Source organism: Centruroides vittatus, unplaced genomic scaffold (genome assembly GCF_030686945.1).
Source record: "Centruroides vittatus isolate TY-2023 unplaced genomic scaffold, ASM3068694v2 contig_943, whole genome shotgun sequence".
Lineage (NCBI taxonomy): Eukaryota > Metazoa > Arthropoda > Arachnida > Scorpiones > Buthidae > Centruroides > Centruroides vittatus.
This window is the reverse complement of record NW_027122626.1, coordinates 796140-821426: the sequence shown is the minus strand read 5'-3', so window position 1 is coordinate 821426 and position 25287 is coordinate 796140. Positions and strand designations below refer to the sequence as shown.

Below are 25287 nucleotides of genomic sequence, written 5' to 3'. Positions count from 1 at the left end.
ATTTGCTTTTATTTAAAAAACATTTGAATATTAACTCAATTAGATGAGAAAAGACAATTCATCTATTATATATTATCCAAAAAAATTAATGCAATATAACTTCTATATATTTTTGTAAAGAAATAATAAATTAGGAACCTAAATTATTCAAAACTTTAAATTGAAATTTTGGAGTGATGGCTTTATTTGAGCCAAAACTAAAGCAAATTTAAACAACCAGTAACTATAATAGTAAAAAAAGAAATATTGTTGATAAGATCTATCTTTATATAATGGCACTTAGAGATTTTATTTAGTCATATAATCATCAAAATTTATATTATTGTTATAAAAACAGACACAATGAAAATTTAGATAATTTTTAATTCTTGAAAATATAAGGTTTCAGTCGAAAAACATTACGATTTAGCTTTGTAAGCTATAATTTATTTGTAACTATAAAAAAGCAATCTTTCTAAAAAAGTCAAGAGTTTAAAAATTACTTTGAAACACTGATTTGGTTTTTTGTAAAATTAATATTTAGAATTTAATTTTAACTGTAATTTGAAATCAAATATTTTACATTCTAAAAATTAGAATATAAAAATAAGACTAAAATGAAAAATAATTATACACTTACAAAAGTTTTAGGTCTAGAATTAATTTATTTAACATTAATTCTATATTTATATGAAAAAAAGCAAACATTTTGTTTTAAAAAAATATATTTGTTTTTTTATTATAATTTGAAAAAAATAGTAATTTAAAGTAAGACATTATCTAAATTTTAATATATGTGCAAACAAATATTTAGTCATTTCTGTGTATATATTGTCTACTTGGACTTTGTTTATTAATAGGACTTATTATACTGGAAGTTTCTGATTAAATATCTATTTTCACCAGGTGAAAATAAAGATATTTTGTTTTGACTTTTGACTAAGATTTCCTCTCTTTGATAATCAGAAACTCCAGTATAATAAGTCCTATTAGTAACAAAGTCCAAGTAGACAACATATACACAGAAATGTAAAAATTAAGGACAAAGAGGTAAAAAAGAATAAATATGTAGTCATATTTGAATTCAGGTTATATTCTGCTTGCTCAACTTCATCAAAGTTAATTTTAAAAATAATACTACTTATTTTAAAGTAAAAGTGAACAAGATTTAGCAAAACTATATCATTCCAACTGTTCTGTTACTCAATTTTTATTTTGTGTATGGATATATTATTCACTTTAAAAAATTAAACATTAAATAATAATTTTTATTGTAGGATATATTGAAAAGATTTTCCAAGAATAATGATTGTGAATTTTATAATATATTACGAGATACAAATTTTAAATAATTTTTGTCACCAGTATTATAAAACTTAGTATTAGAGATTTGCAGGTAATACGAATAAAGCTAAAGATAATAAAAGAACATAAACAAACAGTCATTAATTCTAATCTTGCTATAACAATATAGGATGTAATGAGAGAGAAACACTAAAAGTATAATATAAATAAATGCATTATATGTCAAAACTGATTTGCTATATTAAATATTTGTTCATATTTTGATTTAAAAAATCAAAATGACCATAGTTTGCTATTTATAAATATCAAAATATCCATATTTTGATATTTATAAATTCAGTAGCTACAAACAGAAATGTACAACTTCTCCTTTTTATTCTGTTTATAAATATATCAATGTATATTGACAGTTAGAATAGATAATAGTTATAGACTGAAATACATTCTGTTTGGATCTATTGACTTAATAAATGTAAGATAAAATTTTATGTAGATTGAAGTTATGCTTATCATAACATCATTTAGATATTTGTTATATTTAATAATGATAAATGTTATTTTAATCATGTCTGTTTGATGTACATAACTGCAAATAATACATTGTTAATTAACTATATAAATGCTAATACATAATTTATATAATTTAAACTGAAATAAAAACATATGTATATAAATATATATTTCACACTTGTAAATTATTTTTTCTAACAATTACAATAAAATTGCATAATAATTTATTAATGATAATTTTGTTGATAATTTATTTTTCATAATTAAAAAAATGAATTATTTTTACTATTCAAACTTAAAATGTAAAGTGAAAAAGCTTATTGAATTTTATTAATCCAACAATAAACTGAACTTTGATGAGTGACAATTATTTTTAATGATCTAATATGATTTATGATCTACTTTGTTCTCTTTAAATTTTCATAAATAAAAAAAGGATTTGAGAACATAATACAAATGAAATTTTATTCAATTTTAAATAAACAGTGTAAAAATCTGGGGATCGTCTTTTGACCAATCACCATACTTTCCCTCTATAATATATAACAGCCAGGAAAGTAACAACTTTTGAAGTTTAATAATAATTAATGGAATTTATCTGCATTATTAAAATTTAGTTGATAATATTCCTATTTAAATTTTATTTGTAAATCAAAGATAATAGGTTTTATGATATGAATAGCCATTTCTATAGTTATTATTTTATAAATAATTTTAAGCAGAGTTACACAACACACCAAAAAACCAGCAAATTCAAAAATCCTTTACTTAAATTATGTTATTCATATTTATTTTTAAATTAAAATATTCTCTTCCAGCTTTCATCTTAGTGTTCTAGTTCTGTATTATTTTAATTGAATCTGATGATGTCCATTGTATATGGATGAAAATGTTTAAGTAAAGGATTTTTGATTTTACTGATTTTTTGACATTGTATAATTCTGCTTATAGCATCTTCCAGTATCTTTGCATACAATTTTATATAAATAATTTTAATTATAACAACAATAATACATAATAAAATTATTTATTTTTCAAAATAATTATTACTACAGATAGTTTAAATACAAGGAATTAGTGGTTATACTTTATAAATTAATACTATATTGTTGTAAGAAAAATATTTAATAAATTAACATATGATATATATGTATGTATTAAATTTAATACGTCCCCAAAAATATCATTAGAACTTTAAAATTATTGCAATGTTTTAAAAATTTCCAACCTATAAAAAATGTTATAAACAACTGTAAGATATAATGAACTGAAGTATTACAAAAACTTAAACTTTTGACACTATGCTTGCTTTAATATATATGTATAACTCATCTTCTATTCAGTTTGTTTTTCTTTCAAAATCAGGATGACATTCACACTAACATTTCAATTCCTAAATACTTTTGAAAGTAATTGAGAATTAAATATTAAAGTAAGAACATTATTTTAACTCCGAAAGAAAAAAGCAGGACAGAAGGTGATATTTAAATAAGTTAGAATTGTTCAAAGTTAGATATAACTGTATATATATATGCGTGTGTGTGTGTGTGTGTTACATATACAAGTACTGTACATACATACATAAATGTTCTTTAATTTAAATAGTTAAGAAAATTTAAAAAGTAATTCTTTAAGTTAACAATTTTCTGGTATAAATTATATCTAAAAAAACTTTATAAGTTATTTCATTATGTTTAGCTGTTCTTTAAAAATGACACATTAATACATTTACAGTACATGATTTAATTAAACAATGCTATGCAAATTGGAATATAATCATTGTAATCATTTATAAACAAATCAAAATATTTTTATAAATACAACTATACACAGTATTTAAATATACAGTATAAACATTAACTTTTGGGAAACATCTTTTTTAGCAAATTAAAAAGTTTATCATTTGACAAAAACTATTGTTATAAATCATATTTTTATCAATAGTAATAAATCATCTATCTGTAAATAATATGGAAGACTTTAATGTTATGGAAAATTGGTTTTCTAATATTAATCACTCAGCAATGTTAAATAATTTATTATCATCAAATGATTAAAATAATTTCAATTTTTTTCAAAATTAATTAAGTCTTAGAAATGTATTCTTTCTGAATTCATTTTGATTTCTCGTATCTTAATTTAATTGAAATATCTAGGTAAAGAATAATTGAAATAATACATTTGTTCTGTTTCTATCTGTGTCAATATATTTTTAGTTTATCAAAGTATAATTATTATAAGAATAATGGCGATATTACTTTTAATATAATTAGATTCACTTCAACGATACATTATTTTTTATATAATTTAATTTATTATTGATATAATTCACTTACCTTTTCAAAAATTCTAATTGATTAGTCAAACAAGTATTGGTCTTCAGAGATTCTTTGAGAGCACTCCGTAACTTCTTTATTTCTTTTTCTAATCTATCTATTTTCTGTTGGATCTCTGGAGGAACTTCTGGAGTTGATGCTGAAATTTAAATATATTACTGCATATCCACTTCCACAAATTACAAGTTATAAATGCTTAATTATAAAAAAGATGAAATAAAATCTAACGTTTTTCTTTTTCTTGATTAGCTTTCTCAGCAGGTATTCCAATTACTAATTGAAATAACAGTTCTGAAAATAAATATATAAATTTTAGATAAGAACAAATTTAAACTGCAGACATTAATTATCTTTCCATATAATATCTTATAAAATTAACTGTAGATTCTTGGTTTAAGAATTAATTTTGAATCTATTAGTTGATACCTTTGTAAATTTAATTTAATGAATTTGTGTTTAATTTTTAAATTTGATTTATTATTACTATTATTATATTATAAGTGTATATCTCCAGTATATAAATTTACTTAATTATCTCAAATTTTATTAATGAAAGTTATGGTTTCGATAAATAGTTAGAATGCATTTTAATAGAGTAATATTTAACCTCTATTTTTTTTCTTCAGTTCTTCTACTTCTTTGTGCAAACTGTCTAGCACAATAGCATGGTTTTCTTTAACAAAGGCTAAATTTCTTTCCAATTGTTGAACTTTCTGAACTGGATCCATACCCAGATCACGAGTTTCGGAGGCGGTAGAAGACAGCGGAGGAAAACTACGAGATGTGGAAAGGGATCTGGGAGGAGGTAGCCTCTGAAGACGGTCGCACTTCAACGGTTTAGGGTAGTGATCGACGTCACTTACGTGGGACCACTGTTGAAAAGTACCCGCGGTCGAACACCCAAAGGGCAACGTCAAACAAGGAGAAGTCAGCAAAGAGGGGCCTTGCACATCTGCTTTCCTGTCAGCACTACTCATTGCACCTGATATTTAACAATAGAAATCTTTTTTTCTTCTCAAAAGAAATATTCAGTTCAATGGCAGCCTAAAATTAAAAAAAAAAAAAAAACAATCTGAAATTAATCAAATTTGGAATACTCCATTAATCCTTCAATTTCAAAATTTCTTACTGTTTTTAAATTTAAAATTACAAGTAAAGCATAATAATTAAGAAAAAAAATTCCGGAAGAATGCCCAGTAATCTCAATAATTGAATTATCAATAAAGCAATTATCACGATTATTTTAATAAAAATTGCATAAATATAAAAATGGTGTTGGATTTATCACAGATTTCATTTGGAGTAAGGAATCAAAGTAAAAAAAACTGTTATTGGTTACCATAGATGTGGACGGGGGTGGGGACAAACACGAAATTAACAACTCACCAGATGTTTGATTATCTACTAAAATGTCTGATTATGGATAATTAATACGAAGAAAATCCGAATATATCGAACGCCACAATTCGAGTATAAACGAATCTTTAACGAAATAAAACGTAACGATATCAATTTTGATGGAGGATGACACTAACCGGCAAGTTTCTTCTCAATCTGCTGCATCATGGTAATTTCTTCCTTCGGAATTGTGTCAGTACCAATGACGAAAGGTGGAGATTGGTCAATGCCCGTGACCGCTATCCAATGGCAAGCTGAATCGGGGTGACATCAACGAATCGATCTTCGCTTTGTTCTCTACATCTACAGAAGTGCAATGACCATCGTTAAAAGCGTCGATGGCATTGGACGATTTCAATCGTCGAATTAATCGAATCCCTAAGAATTTTCAACTTCATATTACTAAATCTGTTCGAAAAATCCTAAACAAAAATATATCTTTTCGTCCTAAAACTATTTATATAGATTTTTTTTTTCGTATTTTAACCTCTTCTGCTCTCGTTTTATATTTTAATAAATTTAAACGATAATAGATTATACTTTGCGTACATTTTTATTCATTGTAATTGTATAACCTCACTAATCCATAAACCCATTTATTATTATTTTTACTTTCGATCCGAAGTTCCCTACTCTATCATTTCCGGAAGTACTGTACCTCAAAACATAATTTTTTCGAAAAAATAAAATGATATATTATTTAAAATTATATATATTAAAAATAAATTATATTTTAATTTATCATTTTTATTATATTGCGCTGCTTCCGGTAATATATTAAATAGGAATTCTTTTTTTTTTTTGCTGCGCTAAATCTAGAGGTTGACTTTTTGGTAAAGATCGTGGCCATTATGAGAAGCTATTTTTACAGGGGACTTAATTATACTTTTCCATTATTATTACACACCAAAAAATGTTTAAATATAAATTACACAGTAATAAAAATGGCCTTTGAGATGGCGTAAAATTAGTGTAATTGTATATGTTAGCGAAATTCTGTACACGATTCTCAGAAAGGTGAAAGATTAAAATAATAATTAAATATGGAAAAAATTCGCCTTAAAGTTTTATTTCATCATTAAATAATTGTTTACACAGTTCAATGGGAATAACCATCTGTTCTTATCTCTATTGAATAAACGTCAAACAACTGAAAAATAAAAAGATAAAAGACAAGTAATTACTCATTATTATCTAGTTTATATATATATATTTTTTCATTATTTCTTCTTTCTCGACATGCAATAAAAATATCAACCTCATTTTAAGACATTTTTCAAGGCTTAAAGAAATGAATTATTTTATAATAGCAGAATTTGTTCTGTAATTTTTAGAAAGTGTTAAGAAGTATTGCGATGATTTTTATCCGGAATAATTTTGAAGCGAAAGACCTTTTTTTTTTCTTTTATTTTTTAGTCGGAAAATATTTGGCATTTAAATATTTAAGCTTTAATCACTTAATGTACACTATAAATTATTGAAGTAATTAAAGTTGCCTTTTCTATTTTTAAAAGCCACAAAGTAAACGTTAAATCGGATAAATGATAAAAGCTCTGAAACAGTAGAAAATTAACGGATTTAAATTTTTAATATAAAAATAATTTTTTTAAGCTTATTATTTTTATAATTATACGTAATTGGTAAAAAAGATAAACGTTAATATCGTCAGTCTGGTGTTTGGTAAGTTATTCGATGAAGATGAATTTTTAGCAAATAGCCCATTGACAACAATACTGTCAACAATTGGTTAACTTTTTGCGACTTTCAATATTGAGACATAGCTCTTGGAAAGTTCATCTCAATTCCTCTAAATTACAAAGAGATCAATGAGTTTTCATTTTGTATTCACGAATAGAAGAATATGAATACTCTTTCTGCTTTCTGCAATACTTCTAAATTTTGATTCTGATTTTGTTTTGATTAAAGTTTCATTATACATATCAATTTCTATAAACTCTAAGACATTATTTTCCTTTATTTTAATAATAAGATCGTTAGATTCTCAAAATTAAACCGGTCATTTGTAAGGCTGTTTTCATTAAATTAAACATCTGCTTAAATTTCATCATGGACATACTTCATTTTTCTGTCGGCCTATAGGACTAAAAGGAAAATAAATCAGTAATTATTCTTGTGAGAAGTCGAGATTAGGAGTGTATAAAAGAAATATGAGAGTCCGAATTAGATTTGAAAATTCTTAATATTTCTAATATTCGTCTTTCACACGAGAAAATTACGAAAGTTTTGGGTCTCGTTTTTCTTTGCCGAATTTCAAAAATTGTAAAACATTGTAAAATTGTAAAATATATTCTAAAACATTTTATAAATATGAAAACAGAAATAAAATATAGAATATGTGATACTTTTTTAAAACTCTTTCCACCCTATGGGCACCAAGAGGCCCTCTTTTTTAGCAAGCCCATTATGGATTCGGCCAGGTCCACAATGGGGCGGCCGGGTGGTGAGGGACGGGGACCGACATATCAGGACGAACCACCCCCCGAAAAATTCCTGAGAATTTTTCGACCCGTTCGAATTCGATCCCGGGTCCCCCAGAGCGGTAGGCTGCCATCTTGACCGCTCGGCCATCCGGCCGCTAATGAGGGGAACTATTAGCCTATTATCTCTTATAGCGATAGATGAATAGTTTATCTGCAGGCATTCTGTCCGAGATGTAATTTTTCTAGTTTCCTGTCTTTACGGCGATAACACTATGGTTGTCATTCGTCGTGAGCTGCAAAAATTCTATTACAGGCTATAAAGGTTAGTCATATTGATAAGATTCTGTCATCATCCAAACATTCTGGAAATTACAAATATACAATATAGAGTATTTTTTATTTATTTAACGTATATTCATACATTCGCTGTTCCGCCAGAAGCACTATCAGGGAGATAGTGTACAATTTAAATGTAAAGCAACTGTGATATTGTAGATTACATACAGCAATAAGAGTGGTGAAACAATATATACATAACATAAAATTGCGCGATACAGCTAGACACGCAGGCACAGTGAGGAAATGAACATAAGAGAGAATGCTGTCATAGCTTATGACATGCGATTACAAACTGGATGCAGAACATAGGCATTTAACAGAGAAACGTTAAGATAACCGAGTTACAATGATAAAATATGAATAGAGTAAGTAGAAATAGAAGTAGCACAAGGAGTGTGCTACTGAATGGCTATCCAAGTCGAATAACAAATACCATGTGCACGAGTTAGGCTGAGATGGCCCTTACACTAAATTCCATTACGTTGTCCGATGAGGCCTTCTTTGAAAAAGCGGATTGATGGTTATGATAGCGTTTTTGGCTAGCTTTTTGAAAGTACGAAAAATTTCAGTAGTTTTCCATACAGCGCCGAATCCAATAGGTGCGAGGCCCGATTGAATTTTTTTTTTTTTTTTTTTTTGCGGGCCCCTCAAACTTTAAATAACAAAATTAATTAACTGTTAATTTACATATTGAAATATGTTGTTTTATTTTTAATAATAATATACCTAGATATTTATTTTTGTAACATGTACTATTTTTAAATATATAAATTTTGACGTGATGCGGGGCCCCTTCAAGCGCGGGGCCCGATTGGCACCAATCGCTCCAATCGCCTAAAATCCGGCCCTGTTTCCATATACTTCATGTCGCAGGGCCAGTCTGTATGAATTTCATTTAAGAGGACGCTTAGTTCTGTTCGCTCGCTGGCGGTGATGGTGCAGTCGTATAAATAGTGAGTGGCGCCGTCTCTGACGGTGCAGGTGGGGCTGTGCTCGGAAGCGTGGTTGGTGAATCTGGCCAGATAACTGGCGAAACGCCGTGATAGCTCAGGAACTGTGTCGTGTAGTGATCAGGTATAAACCAGCTGATCTGAGCCAGTTGATTTGGAAATTGTTTGTAGAAGTGTTAATTTTATTCCTAATGTCCACGGCCAGAGGATGGAGTTTGCAACTGTGAATTATATTGAGGGCTGAGAGAGAGTCTGTGAAGATTGAAATCTGCATGTTGGTGTAGGTGGTATTGGTCCAGTCTATTGCGTTGTTGATGGCCAGGAGTTCAGCTTGGAACACGGTACAAATAGGATGTAGCTTGAATTTTTGGTGATGTGTTTCCGTACGATCAACGTATGCTATGTAGCTGCATCCCACATTCCCGTCGATGCCGGATCCATCGGTATAAATTTCGATGTTGGCGTTAATACGTGTGTAGTTGCTAGTAGTGAAGTTATCATTTACGCCAGGAAATGTGTTAAAGTACGGGTACGGTTTTTCCATTCTCTGTGATTCAATAATATCATCACCAATTGGAATATCCTTTCCCCATCTAGATTGCACAATATAGAGTATAATAAAATAATATTTTTTGAAAAAAAATTATAATAAAAATGCAAATTATACTTTTTGAATAATACGTTAGACGATTAGATAACCGAGGCGATAAAGGTGTCTCCTGCTACTTTGGTGGATTAGGATAGAATCCGGACGGCCGAGAAACCCCATTAATTTTTCATGAACGGTCGGACACTGTTCCTCATTACTCAGCTGCTTCAGTGTGAACTTAACCGAACCCACTATGGCTAAAATTAACAAAGCCCTCTTAGTGCGTTATGGAAAGAATGAAAACGAAAAATTAAAAGACGGTCGTATGGCTGAACGGTTCAGATAGCAGCAAACCTTTGTGGGGTTCCAACATCGAATCCGGATGGATCGAAAAACGCCAGAAATATTTTGGAAGCGATCCATCCCGAATATGTTGGACCCCGTGAAGACTTACAAAGTGGCAGCCTACCGCTCTGGGGGACCAGGGATCGAATCCAGACGGGTCAAAAAATCCCCAGGATTTTTCGAGGGGTGGTCTGTCCGTATATGTCGGGTCGCGTCCGGCCCTCCATTGTGAGCCTTGCCGAACTCATAATGGACTTGCTAGAAGAGGACTTCTTAGTGCCCAAAAGGCGGAAAGAGTTGAAAAAAGTAACAAAAGAAGTTCAGAGAACAAAAAGATGAAGAGATGGGCGATCGACTTGCAAAATATTCGAAGAATCTGGAAATTATTAGATTTCTGTTTGATTTCTCGGGGAATCCTCGATATCCGAAGAATCCAGAAATTTGTTGATTTCTGCCTGAATGTTCCAATGTCGAATAGGAGCAATCAAATGACGAGATCGAGGTGAATACATTTAGATTTTAAATTAGTATAGTATATTTGTTCAGCAAGGAAGTAAAAACTAAAATGTGATGCCGAATTCGATTGCAACAAGAATTATTTTATCATAGAACCTTCTCTAGCTTTGAAGAAATTGCTGAAGAAAGAAAGAAAATTTCGCTGTTGCTTCGGTAGATCAAAGAAATAAAAAATAAATAGCTATTTTAATTTCTTGTTAAGGGTCTTCTTTGTTATCGAGAGAGGAAATCAATAGTCTAGAGACACACATTTCCTAATGTACTTAGGATGAACAAATAAATAAATTGTGGGAGGAATCGGCTTTTCTGGCAAATTAAGTATAATTTTAATAAATTGCAAGATTTTTTCAATTCAATTTTAGAATTACAGAATGTTTAATTTTCGATTAGACTATATTTTATATATATCACTCCACTGAAGCCTTATTGGAAAAAAATGGAGGAATTTAACAAGAAATTTGATAAGATTAGAGTTAAAATGAAAGTATCTTTTTCATTATTCTATGTTGTTAAGACGAATAACGTGTGCAATTCGGTGGCCGGATGGCCGAGCGGTAAAGGTGGCAGCCTACCGCTCTGGGGCACCCGGGATCGAATCCGAACGGGTCGAATAATCCCCAGGAATTTTTCGGGGGGTGGTCCGTTCGGATATGTCGGGCCCCGTCCCTCACCACCCGGTCGCCCCATTGTGGGCCTGGCCGAACTCATAATGGGCCTACTAAAAGAGGCCCTCTTAGTGCCCACAGGGCGGAAAGAGTTAAAAAAAAAAAAAAAAAAAAAAAAAAAAAAAAAAAAAACGTGTGCAATTCATCTATTTATGACTTTGAATTGTGAGACACACACACAAATTAAATATCATTTCTTCAAACTTCAAAACATTTATGGTGGAAAATATGGTTTATCGGGTCATCTGTAATTGTCTTGCATGTGTTAATAAAAGGTCCTTAAAATTTTTAAATTTTAGTTAGTCCCTGTAGGGTTCTTCTGGATCCGCTACTGCTCCAATGTGACATGAAATATCAAATAGACAGAAGGACGTGATGATGAACTTTCGAATAAAGAATAAATCATTTCTTTCGAACTTTTGTTACTTGGCTTATTACTCGTCTTCTAAATTGAAATTATGATTTTATGGCTGATCTGAATTTTGAATTAGAAAATAGACTGAAATTTATATAAATCCTGTGGCTTATTTTATCAAAATTGTGGCTTGAATATATTTTAAAAATCGGTTTTATTCCAATAATAACCGCAGAGAAAATATGTAGTTTTAAATAGTAGCCGCGGCTATTATTCAAATAAAGCTGTACTTATATTCAATTAAAATTTTTAGTTAAGAGGACCTTTTCGTTAACTCTATCGTGGGTTCGGTCAGACGTATAATGGAGCGACCGGATGGCGAGGGACAAACCGCTTCGAAAATTCTTGGAATTTTTCGACTCAATAGGATTCATTCCCGGATCCCTCAGAGCTGTAGGCTGGCAGGTTAACCGCTCGGCCAATCCGGTCATCCACTATAGATTCTTTTGGTTTAGTATTACGAAATAAGGCAACGTAACACAAGAGTAATCTACCAAAGAGAGTGCTTTCTGGAAAACTTTCTATAGAAAAGTGGCCTCTATTTAGATATAGACATGCGAAGGAAGTCCAGAACACTATAGCCAAATCCCGTTTATCCGGATCGAACTGGAGGGGTTTAGTTTATTTGGTTGCGACAAGTGAGCGATCTGCCAAGGGGACAGTCCTCCCGACAGGCGAGATGCCTGTCGGGAGGACTTATGGGAAACTGGCCCTTAGTTGTTACAAACGTGGAAAAAACCCCGAAAAATTCTACGTGACCAGTTTGTTGGCAAACCACAACCCTTCATCAGTATTCAGTAGTTTTATCTACTCGACTATTGTTAGGCTCGAGCGGGATGAGACCCGATCTGGATAAACCAAAATTAATAGGATATTGAAATTAAAGTTTAAAATTCCATACTGAAAATACTTTTTAATAATTGAAAATAAACCTACAAACTTTTATAACTACTACTCAAATTGGGTTTTCATTAAATTTGAATTAAATTCAAGAATTCATTGTATTAAGCAGGTAAAACAATTTTTCTAATTAAAAAAAGTGGAAAACATTTTTGTTACTTTTTCATTATTGAAGAAAGACAAGAATATACACGTATATACTGTAGATATTTTAATTACAAAAGTTTCTCTTGCGATTTAGAACTTTGACATTGATTGTAATTTGAAAGTACCAAATAAAAGTTTTTTTTTTTTTTTTTTTTTTTTTGAATGAAATAATCACTTTTACTGACTTGAAAAAATACAAAACTTAAAATTACTTAGTATATACATACACTAAGCATTTTTATCCTGCAAACGTGAGATTACTGCATAGGTACAAATTAATAAATACATAAATAATGTTTCAATGATCTCAAAAATCACAAAAATAATTTTTTTTCACAAAATGTGTGAAAATTTAAAAAGAAACGACTTTTCAAACCAATCCAGATATTCTGGAACGAGAACCAGATAAATGGGGTTCTACTGTATTATAAATTAAATTATTATTATTTTTATTATTTTTTTTTTTTTGTAACTCTTTCCTCCCTGTAGGCACTAAGACGACCTCTTACAGCAAGCCCATTATGGGTTCGGCCAGGCCGGGTGATGAGGGACGGGGACCGACATATCCGGACGGACCACCCCCCGAAAAATTCCTGGGGAGTTTTCGACCGGTCCGGATTCGGATCCCGGATCCCCCAGGGCGGCAGGCTGCTAACCTTGACCGCTCGGATTGTTAGTATTTATTATAGTAGCTGTGTATCTTAAAATTTAATTTTTGCAAAAAACTTAATTATTTTTAAATCGGAATAAAAATCTTTTTAAATAAATCGGCGAGAGTCATTTCAAAACATGCAAGTCTAAAGAATTTGTGGAAGATCGTATATCAGATTATCCGAGTGCCACACAAAAATATAATTTGATGAAAATCCAGGGAATAAATCAAATTCTTCTATACTACGAATAAGATTAAAATATAATGAATTTTAAACGCAGTTAAAGTTCGTCATAAAATAAAAAACCAAACTCGTGTAACTAAAACAATTTCTAAATATTTCCTCTTTTCCGTATTATAAAATATTTATCAAATATATACAGATTTAGATGTGTGCATATTAATCCATTTCTGGATTAAAGTAAATAAATAAATCTAACTGAAATGAATTTGATTTATACTCAATAATTTAATCATAAAAATTCATTTAAACATCTCTTTAAAAAATGTACAGTACGTGAAAATTTTGCCAATTGGTTTTCTGTTAGATATTAGTTGGAGAACCTCCTTTAAAGCTTGCTTCCCTTCTGAGTTTATAGTTATTGCTGTATTGCGTTACATTACAGTCACTATATGATCACAAATATGATAAAGTTATAATGACTTCACAACAAGTATTTATTACTATTTTTTCAGGTATTAACTACAATAACGAATAATCGACAAAATACTGCAACCATATTAAATAAACCAAACATACATATTAAAAGTTACTGTGTTTAAAAATTGCTGTAAACAAAGCGTGACATGTATTATTCATAGCAGTATTTAAAAAACAAGTCTTTTTGAAATTATTTAAAATTTCTTGAATGAAATTTGAAAACAAAAGATTGTTATTTTGGTTAATGAAGAATACAGAAGATACATGTAGGATTATTATTAAACTTAAATATTTATAAGTTTATGTAAAAAAGTTTTAAAAAGCAAACAAATTTATGAAACAAAAATTAATGAAATTACTAAAAAACATAATAATAAATTTGATCGTCTTTTGTGCCAAACATTAAAACAATTTCTATTATTAAGTGGCAAAAGAAAAATAGAGTTGCAATTAATTAAAAAACTTGTAATTAAGAGTTCAAAAATGCAGGCAAAACGAATGCAAAATTAAATAAATAATTATAATAAACAAATAAAAATTATTAAAAATATTTATAAAAACTAAAACTAAATTAATACTAAATTAATTAAACCTAAAAAGTAATTAAAAACTAAAAATAATAGTTAAAATTCATCAAAACCAAAACAGAAACTGAAACTAAATGTAAAATTAAAACAGTGTTTTTAAAACCGTTTAAAAGTTGTTTTAAAATTGTAAATCAAATGAATTTTTAAATTTACATTATTTGTATGCAGTGATGACTGAACATTTTGCTTTTAATATATATGCAGATTAATTAAGCTGACATTCATCACAAAGAATGTTCAAACTAAACTCGACCAGTGAAAATGTGAAAATAAACTATAAGTTATTACTAGTTTGTGCAACATTGGCATACATTATTTTAGTATCTAGTGTACTTGCAATTGTGGAGTATGTTGATACTCTGTAAGAAAAATATACGAGGCTTGCCAGAAGCTTATGGAGTTCTCTTTAAACCCACATCTAGAAAAAGTTGCTAATTACCAGACTAGGCAATATTTTATATCATTTTTTGACTCACATTGCATCTTGTATTTCAAACAAAATTTTAAATTTCTTGACTTAATTTCTTTAATATGTATGTTAATTTATGACTGTTCATTTCAGATTTTTATAGACAGATCTCAAAATTGAACTTTTCAGTTTTTGATTTGAAAGAAAATACCATAATGTATACAAACAACCAAGATAAAATAAACCTCTTCATATATGTATTTATATGAACACAAAAAAAAACCTCTCCAGACAAATAATATTGCTGGTGAAGGCTTATTTCACAAATGTTATCAACTGTACTAGCAGCCAAAGGAAAAGAATATAAAACAGAATTTTGAAGTTAGAATTGACTTAAATACTTAGAACAAGAGCAGTTTGAAATGTACCAAGCATATAAAAATGGCTGGAAATAAATAAATAAAAAATAGAAATAAAATTATATATTTTCGTATAGCTTGCAGGATACATTTCCATGCAGATGAAACATTATGAATCTTTATGGTCAATGCAAAGATGGTTAACTTTTCAACAATTTTATCCATTGTTTGTTCTTTTATCTACACGAAAATACATCCTGTGAGCTATACAAAAATATATAATTTTATTATTTTTTGTAGTTTATTTCCAACTGCTTCCGTACGCTCGTTATTGTATTTTACAGACTATAAGACGCACTTTTTTCTTCAAAAAATTGCCTCCAAAATTCAGGCGCATCTTATAGGTATTTTTAAAAAAAAATTACTTAAAAATTAAGATGCGTCTTATAGTCCGTAAAATACGGTACATCCCAAATTGTTCTTATTTTATGTATTTAATTTAATTCTAATTTGAGCATTCTATTTTATAATCTTTTTGTTTGAATCTGATGATGGCAGCTAGAACGGCCAAAAGTTTCAGGAAATAAAGAATATTGCTGGCAAAGTTATTTGAAGAGATTTTTTTGAAAAATTTTGAATATCAATTTATGGACTGTAGAAGTCTGTTAATCTTGTGATGTTTTAACACGGTTTTAATAAATTTGTTGATATTTTCTCATATGAATTCCAACTGAACTTAAAATCTCATTTAAATATAGACTGGGACATTATTTCCAATCATTCACAAATATAACCAGCTCTATTACAGATCAGACCTATGTGTAATGGACATAATTAAACATAACCATACAGGTTTATTGTGCAGACATCTTATGTTAAGTAAGCAATTAATCAAGCAAAAGTGGTCACTTACATTTTAGAAAAGACAAAAATCCTGTAGTAGTGAAAACCATACATTTATCAGAAAAGTATTGTAGCAGTACTTCTTAGTGTGTGTCGAACTCTGTGTAAGAACTTATTATTAGCCAGAGAAATAGATTAATTTTTTTTTCATTTTATATAATTTGTATTTGTGCTATTATATGCGTGTATATATGTAGGCTGTTTTTTTTTTCCAGGCTCCAATGGTCCATAAAATAAAGACAAATGTAAATAACAAAATGAATTTATTACCAAAAGTTAGATACAAACATGGTTATTTTTCGACATAATCACTGTGAAGATTGAGGCATTTGTCATATCTGTGGACAAGCTTTTCCATCCCCTTGTCATAGAACATTGCTGCCAATGACTTGAGATGAGCCCTAATGTTGTTTTAAAGATCGTTATTAGTCTCGAACCTCTGCCCTCCTAGCCACTTTTTCTGTTCAGGAAAGAGGTGCAAGTTGCTTGGCACTAAATCGGGGCTATACACTGGGTGTTTAAAAGTGGTGAAGACTTCCACCCAGCTTGGAACTTTTTAATGTGTGAAGACTTTCACCTCTTTCCTGAACTGAAAACATGGCTAGCAGGGCAGAGGTTTGAGATTAATGATGATCTTCAAAACGTTAAGGCCATCTCAATTCACTGGTGGCAACATTCTATGACAAGAGGATGGAAAAACTTGCCCACAGATATGACAAATTCCTCAATCTTCACAGTGATTAAGTCGAAAAGTAACGGTGTTTGTACGTAACTTTTGGTAATAAATTCATTTTCTTATTTACACTTGTCTTTTTTTTATGGACCATCAGAGCTTGAAAAAAATCTGTCCTATGTAGGTAGGTGTAAGTGTACACAAGTAATTTCATATTTGTTCATTAACTTTTTCAAAGACCATATTTTTTAGTTTTCTTCTTTGAAGAAATAAAATAAACCTTTACATGTATGAGGGGAGAAAAGTTCAAAAATATTTAATACAAAATTTTATGGTAAGAATTTCAGAAATTTATAAATTTCATATAAAGGCAACATGAAATTAAATAATATCAGATGCTAATACTAAAATGCAAAATAGTAACTTATTTTACATTTTATATTGATTTAACATCCTTTCTTAAAAGATTATTATAAATATGAAATAATTAAATAGAAATTTTATACAAAAGGAGAAATCAACAAAGCTTAAGGTACCTTAGTTTTTATTCAAAAGGTCTTGTCTTACCTGTAAAAAAATTCTTTGATATTTCAAATAAAAAATAATAATAATATAAAGTTCCAAAGATCAAGTTTTTTTAATTAACTGAAATATTTTTTGAATGGAAAAATTTGAAGAATTCACTAATGATAAACTCTAAATTATTATTATTATTATTATTATTATTGAAGAGCTACACATTTAGAATGCTTCTACAATTTGATAATGTAAATTTTACTTTCATTAAAAAAATTTGAATTAAGTTCTCTTTTCCTTTGGAAATGACAAAAAGAAATAAACATATGAAAGATTTCTTCTGACTTTTATAAATAATTAGACAAAAATATGTAAAATAAATATTCACATTCACATTCACATTGCAACAATGTTAATGTATATAATCATCATTTGAATAGTCTCTAAATTGTTAAAATTTTATTCATTGAAAATTATAAAAGTAAATGAATTTTTTTTTGTTTAAAGTATATTCTGAAAAGTATTATTAGACTTCTTATCTTTTATTATTTAATTTTAATAAAATTCAAATTACAAACTAGATTAATAATAATAAACATATTTGAAAAACATCTTTAAAGAAGTTTATACAAAATACAATTTTAGTAAGATGTTTCGTGTTTTTGGTGTTATATTCCAATTAATGTTTTCTTTAAATTTTATGACAAATTCTGCTATAAAGACTCCATTAGAGCAAAATATATTGCATTTAGACAATTATAGTGATTTACAATAACATGTAATATGGTTAATTTTTTACTTCTTTTTAAACAATATTATAATTTATATAATTTTCTTAGATATATGCAAATTTTTAAAAATATCTTAAGTGTTATATGGAACATAGTTATATTTACTTTAAATAAAAAAAAATAACTACAAAATAAGGAACACAAATGAGATCAATTACAATTTATTTCCATCATAACAAGTTTAATAATTCAAATCACATAAGTTTTCTTGCAATGTACAATACAGAGCTTGGAAGAGAACTAGGTAAGATTTTAATCAACCTATAATATTCAAATCCATTCATACTACAAGTGATAATACACAATAGTCTGACCAGAAATATAACTCAGCATTGGAAACAGTCAGACAATTGCTTGACTTGCTATTAGGAATTTTATACAATGTGAATCAACTGATTTACATCTCTCACTTTTTGGAAGTACCACAAATACATATTGTATATATATTTATATATATATATATTTTTTTTTTTTCATAACTTATCACATTTAAAGCCAATTTTTAACAGTTAAGATATTCATGCTAAAATTATTATGCAGCAGACTAAACTGTGCAACATTAGAACTAGATTATTATTTGCACAGAATTATTTAACTAATGATACATATATATTTATATACATACACTCACACAACTCCTCAAATTATCTGAAAATGACTTTCCATTTACACCCATACAGGGAAAAATTAAAAACAACTGAAAATATTTGGAAAGAAATTTAGTTCCTGGTTTAACTGCTAAGATAAATTTATTTAATAAAATTATTTTAAATTATTTTCTTAAAGCTTTAACTACTCTCTTAACTGAATAAAAGAAAGAGTAAAGCTGTGAAAGAAATAAGCAATCTCAATCTTTCAAACCTGTACAAAATAAAAGTACAGGTTGTGAGTCCAATATTTTTTCAGAGTTGATCGATGAATCAATTTTTAGATACGTCACTTCCAAATTGCACAGATGCAAGACAGAATTAACCTCAAATCTCTTCTATTTCCCTAACCTCTAACATTGCAGGGTATAACACTAACAAAACATCACTAACATTTATAACTATTAAGTCATTAATTTAGTTTGCCTAGTATGCCTACAATTAAATAATTGTCTGGCAAACATGTTTGGCAAAATTATTACACAAATTAAATTAAAACACTGTACAAATATCACTGCTGCCTATAATCCAGTGAAATATGTGGTAAGGTAACATAAGCCACAAAATCTGTGTAATGTTGGCCATTATATAAGCAACATATCAATTCACAGGACAAAAATCATGCTGTAAATTTAGTTATCAATATTAGCCTTTTTATGTAAAAGTAGTTTGACACAAAAAGAGTTCAGTGAGCTGCTATCACCTTCCAGTCAGCTTTTTTTCCCAGCTAACGACATTCCCATACTTTAACAGTTTGATCAACACTGCCACTGATGACAAAAGGAGCATTATGATGAAAGTCTATGAATAAAAGATTTAATTATTTATTTATTATTATTACTATTGTTATCAAGACAATACAATGTATTTATTATAAGTTTTAAAAAAATGTTCTTACCTACTGAAGTGCAGAAATGACTGTGTGCTTCTAACGTTTTACTGCACCGTTTATTCTTTATATCCCAAACTCTTAAAGTTTTATCATCTGATGCACTTACAATATATTTACCACCAGGATGAAACTTCAATCCTCTAACCCAATTATCATGTCCAATCTATTAGCATAAATTGATTATAATCAATAAAAGGATTTTAATTTCATTAATCAAAAAATAAATTTTACAGCTGTAATTTCTATTACAAATAACAATCTTCTTGGTTTTTTGAAACAGAACAACTTTACACAAAAAGAATATTTATACTTTATTTAATTAACTTATATAAGATATAACATAGTGTTGAAATATGTATCTACCAATCCTGGAACCTGTCTTTTGACAGTCTTCAGAACCACCACTTTAGAACAGCTGCTGATGAACCAAAACACTGACCACAAAGCTCCAATTTCGGATGAGGGAACAAAAACAGTCACACAGAGCAAGATTCAGGCTGTATAGAGGGTATGGCAAACATATGATGTTTCATCAAGCCAAATACTGGGCAATAACAATGGCAACATGAGGGCTGCATTATTGAGGTGTAGGCACCAACCAGATGGACAAGCCGCTCAAGGCTTTTTATCAGTCATGTTTGGCCATGGTCGTAAAAACTGTCATGTGATACTCCCAGTCACCATTGCCATGTCACCAGTCCCATGCAGGAGACTTCATGTTATCAGGCCATTTCATGGTAGTCGAAGAAAGAAACAACCATTCCCTCTTCCATAGAGGGAGAGATAATGGTGATTTCCTTCCTTGGCTTTTTTTGGCCACAGGAAATGTGTATAAAACCATCAAACATTGAATATGTGCTATACCCTCTATATGGTCTAGACCAGGCATGGCCAACATATGGCTCGCTTAATGAATTTATGAGGTCCATGATTAATCTTTCAATATTAGCTACTTAACTTCCAATAATTGGTCGAATAATTGCGATACTTTTTTATTTTTTTAAAAAACTTCCATTGTAGAGATTTACAACTTTTGTACTCGTCTGTGTGACAGTGCCAGGAAAAAAAAAAAATAAATTTAAAATATTAATATTTATCATAACGTATGTTAGACAGTAATTCAAAATATACAGGTGATATTCAATTTAACTTAGTAATTCGCATGCTTTGCTAGAAATATAATACTAGCAATATAATACTAATACTATTCATTTACTTAAATGAATTGGTTTTGTATTTAACATTTTTTAATTTTAATATTTTATTGTTTGGCCCGTGAAAAATTGTTCTTTCTAATTCAGCCCGAGGGCAAAAGCTGTTGGCCATGCCTGGTCTAGACCTTGCTTGCTGTAACTATGTTCTTGTTCTCTTACTTAAAATCGGAGCTGTGAGGCCAGCGTTTCATTTCATCAATGGTCATTGGACCATTCTGAAAAGGATAGCAAAAGATGAGTTCTAGAATGTCTTCCAGGACTGGCAGACATGTTAGAGACTATTCTAAAAAGGTCATATCAACTTGGATCTTGCCTACTGTATTTCATGAGTAAGAAATTCATTCTCTTGTTTGACTTGCATTTTTATTTAAAAAATAATATTTAATCTTCAACTGAGTTCTTTTCATATTTTTTCTCTATAATTTAGTAGATTAAGATCAAAATTATGTAACTAACTACTAGCATACACAACATATTTGATCAATTCATATTTTATGTATATCCTTCTATAAATGTACCAAAATTTAATATTCAGGTATGTATAATACCATAACTAACTGAAAAAATAAATTATTAATTGGTTCTTGTTTATTGTTACAAATTCAAAATAGATAGTGTTATGAAAGTATCAAAGTTTATTCATAATGCATAACTTACATACAGTAGAACTTCCATTTACTGAAGTTGCTTAATTCTAAGAGAAAAATTCATTAAGAATTAAATTATTTCTAATGAAATTTTACATGATAAAATTACCTAGTCATCATACAATAAAAGAAAGTATTTCCAATAAATAAAATATGTATTCGTGTTTATTTTTTGATGTATTTATACAACCATAAAAAGAACACATACAGTATTAAAAAAAAGTTTATTTTTGTTTGTATGCAGTTTTTAAATGAAATTTTCCTTTCATACAAGGTTTCACACTCATTTAACAAATTCAACTCTCTTTTTTCAAATGCAAAGCCTACCTTTTTGTCTGCATCATCACAGATACTTCATTATCTGATGTTTTGTTGACATATATACAACCACCACTATTGTAAAAGGATATTTACCAAGTTTAGAATAATGTTTTCATTCATCATCATCATCATCATCATCAATTCATCTTTATTTGTATTAGGCCTTGGCCTGTTACAAGGGGAGTTTTGTTTAACATTCATTAAATAAGCAATTATGTAGTTACAAATTTTTTAACAAAATTATACAAGTTATAAATAGATTTTAACGTAGCCACATGGAAAAAATAGACATTTCTTTTCCGAGGAGCACTCATTTAAATTATTTAAATCGGAACTTTGTCTTAGGAATATTGTTTTTTTCGCATCCACAAACCAGATAGAATTTAGAGAAGTTTTCTAAACACCTCGGACATACAATTTTAGAATAGATATAAATCTTGTTATCAATGGTTATTATGTCATTATTAAGGCGAAGCTGGATGAAGAACCCCTTAACACCAAAGGGAAAATTAAGCTACATATAATTATTGATATTAGGTATTATATTATATGAATTCGGCAGATTTCGTGTCCGGATATCCTCCACGTCAAGTATCAATGAATTCTCCATTACATTTCTAGTTAGTTGTTTACATAATTCTTCACTAATCTCCGGAAGGTGTATAAACGGGCCCATCGAAATCCAAAATTGTTAATTACTCTGGTCAGCTGACTTACCCAGTTCTTTCTCGATTCTGTTTGTAATGATTTCCGATATAATTGGTTCAAAAAAACTAAATAACAGCCGACCACTAAAAAAGACTCTGGTTTAATTCCACCAATGCGAATATAAAACTGGAAGTAGTATGTGATTGCACTAGATGACCAACCGATTTCCTAATTAATAGTAACAAACCTCCAGCTGGTCGACCAAATCTTTGTGGCCTTTGAGCATTTTGCTATATAAAATCCAAAACTTATCTTCTAGGGATCTCTTCCTTATCTTATTTATATCTAATATCCAAGTCTCTGTAAATCCTATTACTTCATGCGATTGTAAAAACTGTATGACAGGATCTTTATAGATTTTTTTAAATAGACCTTGGATATTCCAAAAGCTTATACTTATTTTGTTTAGGATAGCCTGAATATTTTCTTTGACTTGGTCTGGAGGTAACGAGTTTAATGAACTCTCCTGGTGAAGATTACAATTTTCCTTAATATTAGTCAGCTTTTTAACCTCTAGTTCCAATCTTTCTTGCTCACGACTCTCTGTATCAGCAGTCTGGCGACTCATAAAAAATAACTGATCTGAATTACTTCCTCCAAATTTAAATCGTACGTGAAGATATTACCATCTTTTATGAAATAATCGTCTCTGACCGTTATTTTATGTCCCTTTGCCTTTTCTTGACTTATCGTTAAGGTTAATTTTTTTCTTCTGATCCTGGATCTCTTACATAGATCTGCTATAAATAGAAACTTTCCCTTTCCTATACTTGCTAATTTTGATCTTTTTTTCCAAAATTCTCGCAAAATCGAGTTTCTTTCATAGATTGAGCTTAACGTAATTTTCACAATGGATTTATCGTCCCCACTTGACACTCTGACCAAACTATCAGGCAAACAATCAGGTAGTCCTAGTTTATTCTTAATATAATAATTAATCTCATCCGTGAGATCGTTTGTCTTAAACGGGAAGTTCAGGACTATAATATTGTTCTTTACCTTCTCGTTTCTCAAAGAATCGATTTGAAACTCCAGCTTACCTTGCAGTTGTTTACCAGTCTTAACTATCTGGTCGAGATCGGTTACTTTCTGGAAGGCTTTATCCAATTCCTCTCTCAATTCTCTATTCTCTTTCTTTAGTGAGGTTACTTCTGCTTTTATCGTACTTAAATCTGAATTTAATTGCGTAAACTTTTCCTGAATCAAAACGTATATTCCTTTTAAAGTATATTGAGTCTCTTCCGTTTCGTATTCATCCTCTTCCGCTACCAATCCAAAGTAGTCTTGAATGTTTGAGTCTCTCACTATCCCACTTTTAGTTATAGAGGGAGTTTCTACAATTTGTTCTTGTTCACCATGCATCAGATTCAATAACTCATTTCCTCTCGCTAATTCTTTCGCACTACCTTTCCGGGGTCTTCCACGCCCCTTTCTTTGCATATCTGCACGATCCATCTCCTGAGGAGATCTAGCCAAAGGGCCAGGGTTAGACTCTATCCCCGCAATTTGCAATAAGCACCTTATTAAACTTAATCTTAAAATATTTGTGTATTCGTAAACTTTCTGATACACCATATTCAATTACTTTCCACAAAGCTACAATAGAACGTCACTTCTAACCCCGAATAAAAAGTCACCAACACCGTCCACGACTCCCCCAAGTTCCAAAATGTTTTCATTCATTAAAATTACGTGTGAAATATATTTTTAAATCCTCTTAATATTTTGAGACAATTTTAAAATGATCTAATATAAACAGTTATTTTTATTTTAAATTTAAATCATAATTTTAAAAATAATTCTACAGAGCTCTATATTTACTACTATTTTTGTTTTGATTATTTTACTATAAAAAAAGAAAAAAAGAGAGATAGAAAAAAAGAAAATATTTAATATGAATTCCTGTATTTTAATGTGTCTTTAAAAGTCATTCTAATTACAATTATAATTGTATTTCTGAAGAAATGATTTAAGTGAAAAAAGTATTAACTGTTTATTAAATATTTCACTATATATTTTTTAACACTAGTAAACTATATGTAATTTTAATTGTTTTTACCTCTATGTCCTTAATATATACACAGAAATGTAAAACAGTGTGTACTTGGACCTTGTTTATTAATACAACTTATTAATTGGTGTAGTAATAAGTCCTATTAATAAACAAGATCAAAACAGACAGAATATACACAGAAATATAAGCAATTTTGATGCTAGAAGTCATCTGGTATAGCCACATTTCCAAGCATTTTTTACCAACAGTAGTACAAATAAATTGTTTTTAATATTGTATTCAGACATTTTAATTCAAATGTACATCAATCAGCAAAAACATTATGACCACATACTTAATAGGATGCTGATCCTCTCTGTTGCTAAAACAACCTGCATATGGTAAGGCATGAATTCTATGAGACTTTACTAATGTCTAGTGAGAGCGGGAACCATGATGTCAGTAGAAGGGCCTTCAGT

General features: G+C 29.3%; 3 protein-coding genes across 10 annotated transcripts in view; 1 reads left to right on the top strand and 2 right to left on the bottom strand.

The window, feature by feature from the left end:
* LOC136985042 (uncharacterized) overlaps positions 1-5970 on the bottom strand; it is a 28882-nt gene extending 22912 nt beyond the window's left edge. The window contains exons 1-4 of one of the 5 annotated variants that reach the window (XM_067282240.1): positions 5666-5970; positions 4738-5174; positions 4359-4421; positions 4131-4269 (exon numbers count right to left, since the gene is read on the bottom strand). In XM_067282240.1, coding sequence (XP_067138341.1) covers positions 4131-4269; positions 4359-4421; positions 4738-5107 — 572 coding nt within the window. In that variant the 5' untranslated portion in view covers positions 5108-5174; positions 5666-5970. Of the gene's footprint in view, positions 1-4130; positions 4270-4358; positions 4422-4737; positions 5175-5259; positions 5329-5516 lie in introns of those variants that run through there. The other 4 variants (XM_067282239.1, XM_067282237.1, XM_067282236.1 and 1 more) reach the window with 4 other exon arrangements.
* LOC136985018 (SMC5-SMC6 complex localization factor protein 1-like) overlaps positions 1-25287 on the top strand; it is a 386884-nt gene that overhangs the window by 170459 nt on the left and 191138 nt on the right. The gene's annotated exons all lie outside the window — the stretch shown is intronic.
* LOC136985024 (lissencephaly-1 homolog) overlaps positions 18532-25287 on the bottom strand; it is a 111157-nt gene continuing 104401 nt past the window's right edge. For 3 of the 4 annotated variants that reach the window (XM_067282211.1, XM_067282210.1, XM_067282209.1), the window contains 2 exons: positions 19932-20088; positions 18532-19834 (listed from right to left, as the gene is read on the bottom strand). In XM_067282211.1, the coding sequence (XP_067138312.1) occupies positions 19761-19834; positions 19932-20088 (231 nt within the window). In that variant the 3' untranslated portion in view covers positions 18532-19760. Of the gene's footprint in view, positions 19835-19931; positions 20089-21796; positions 21834-25287 lie in introns of those variants that run through there. The other variant, XM_067282213.1, reaches the window with a different exon arrangement.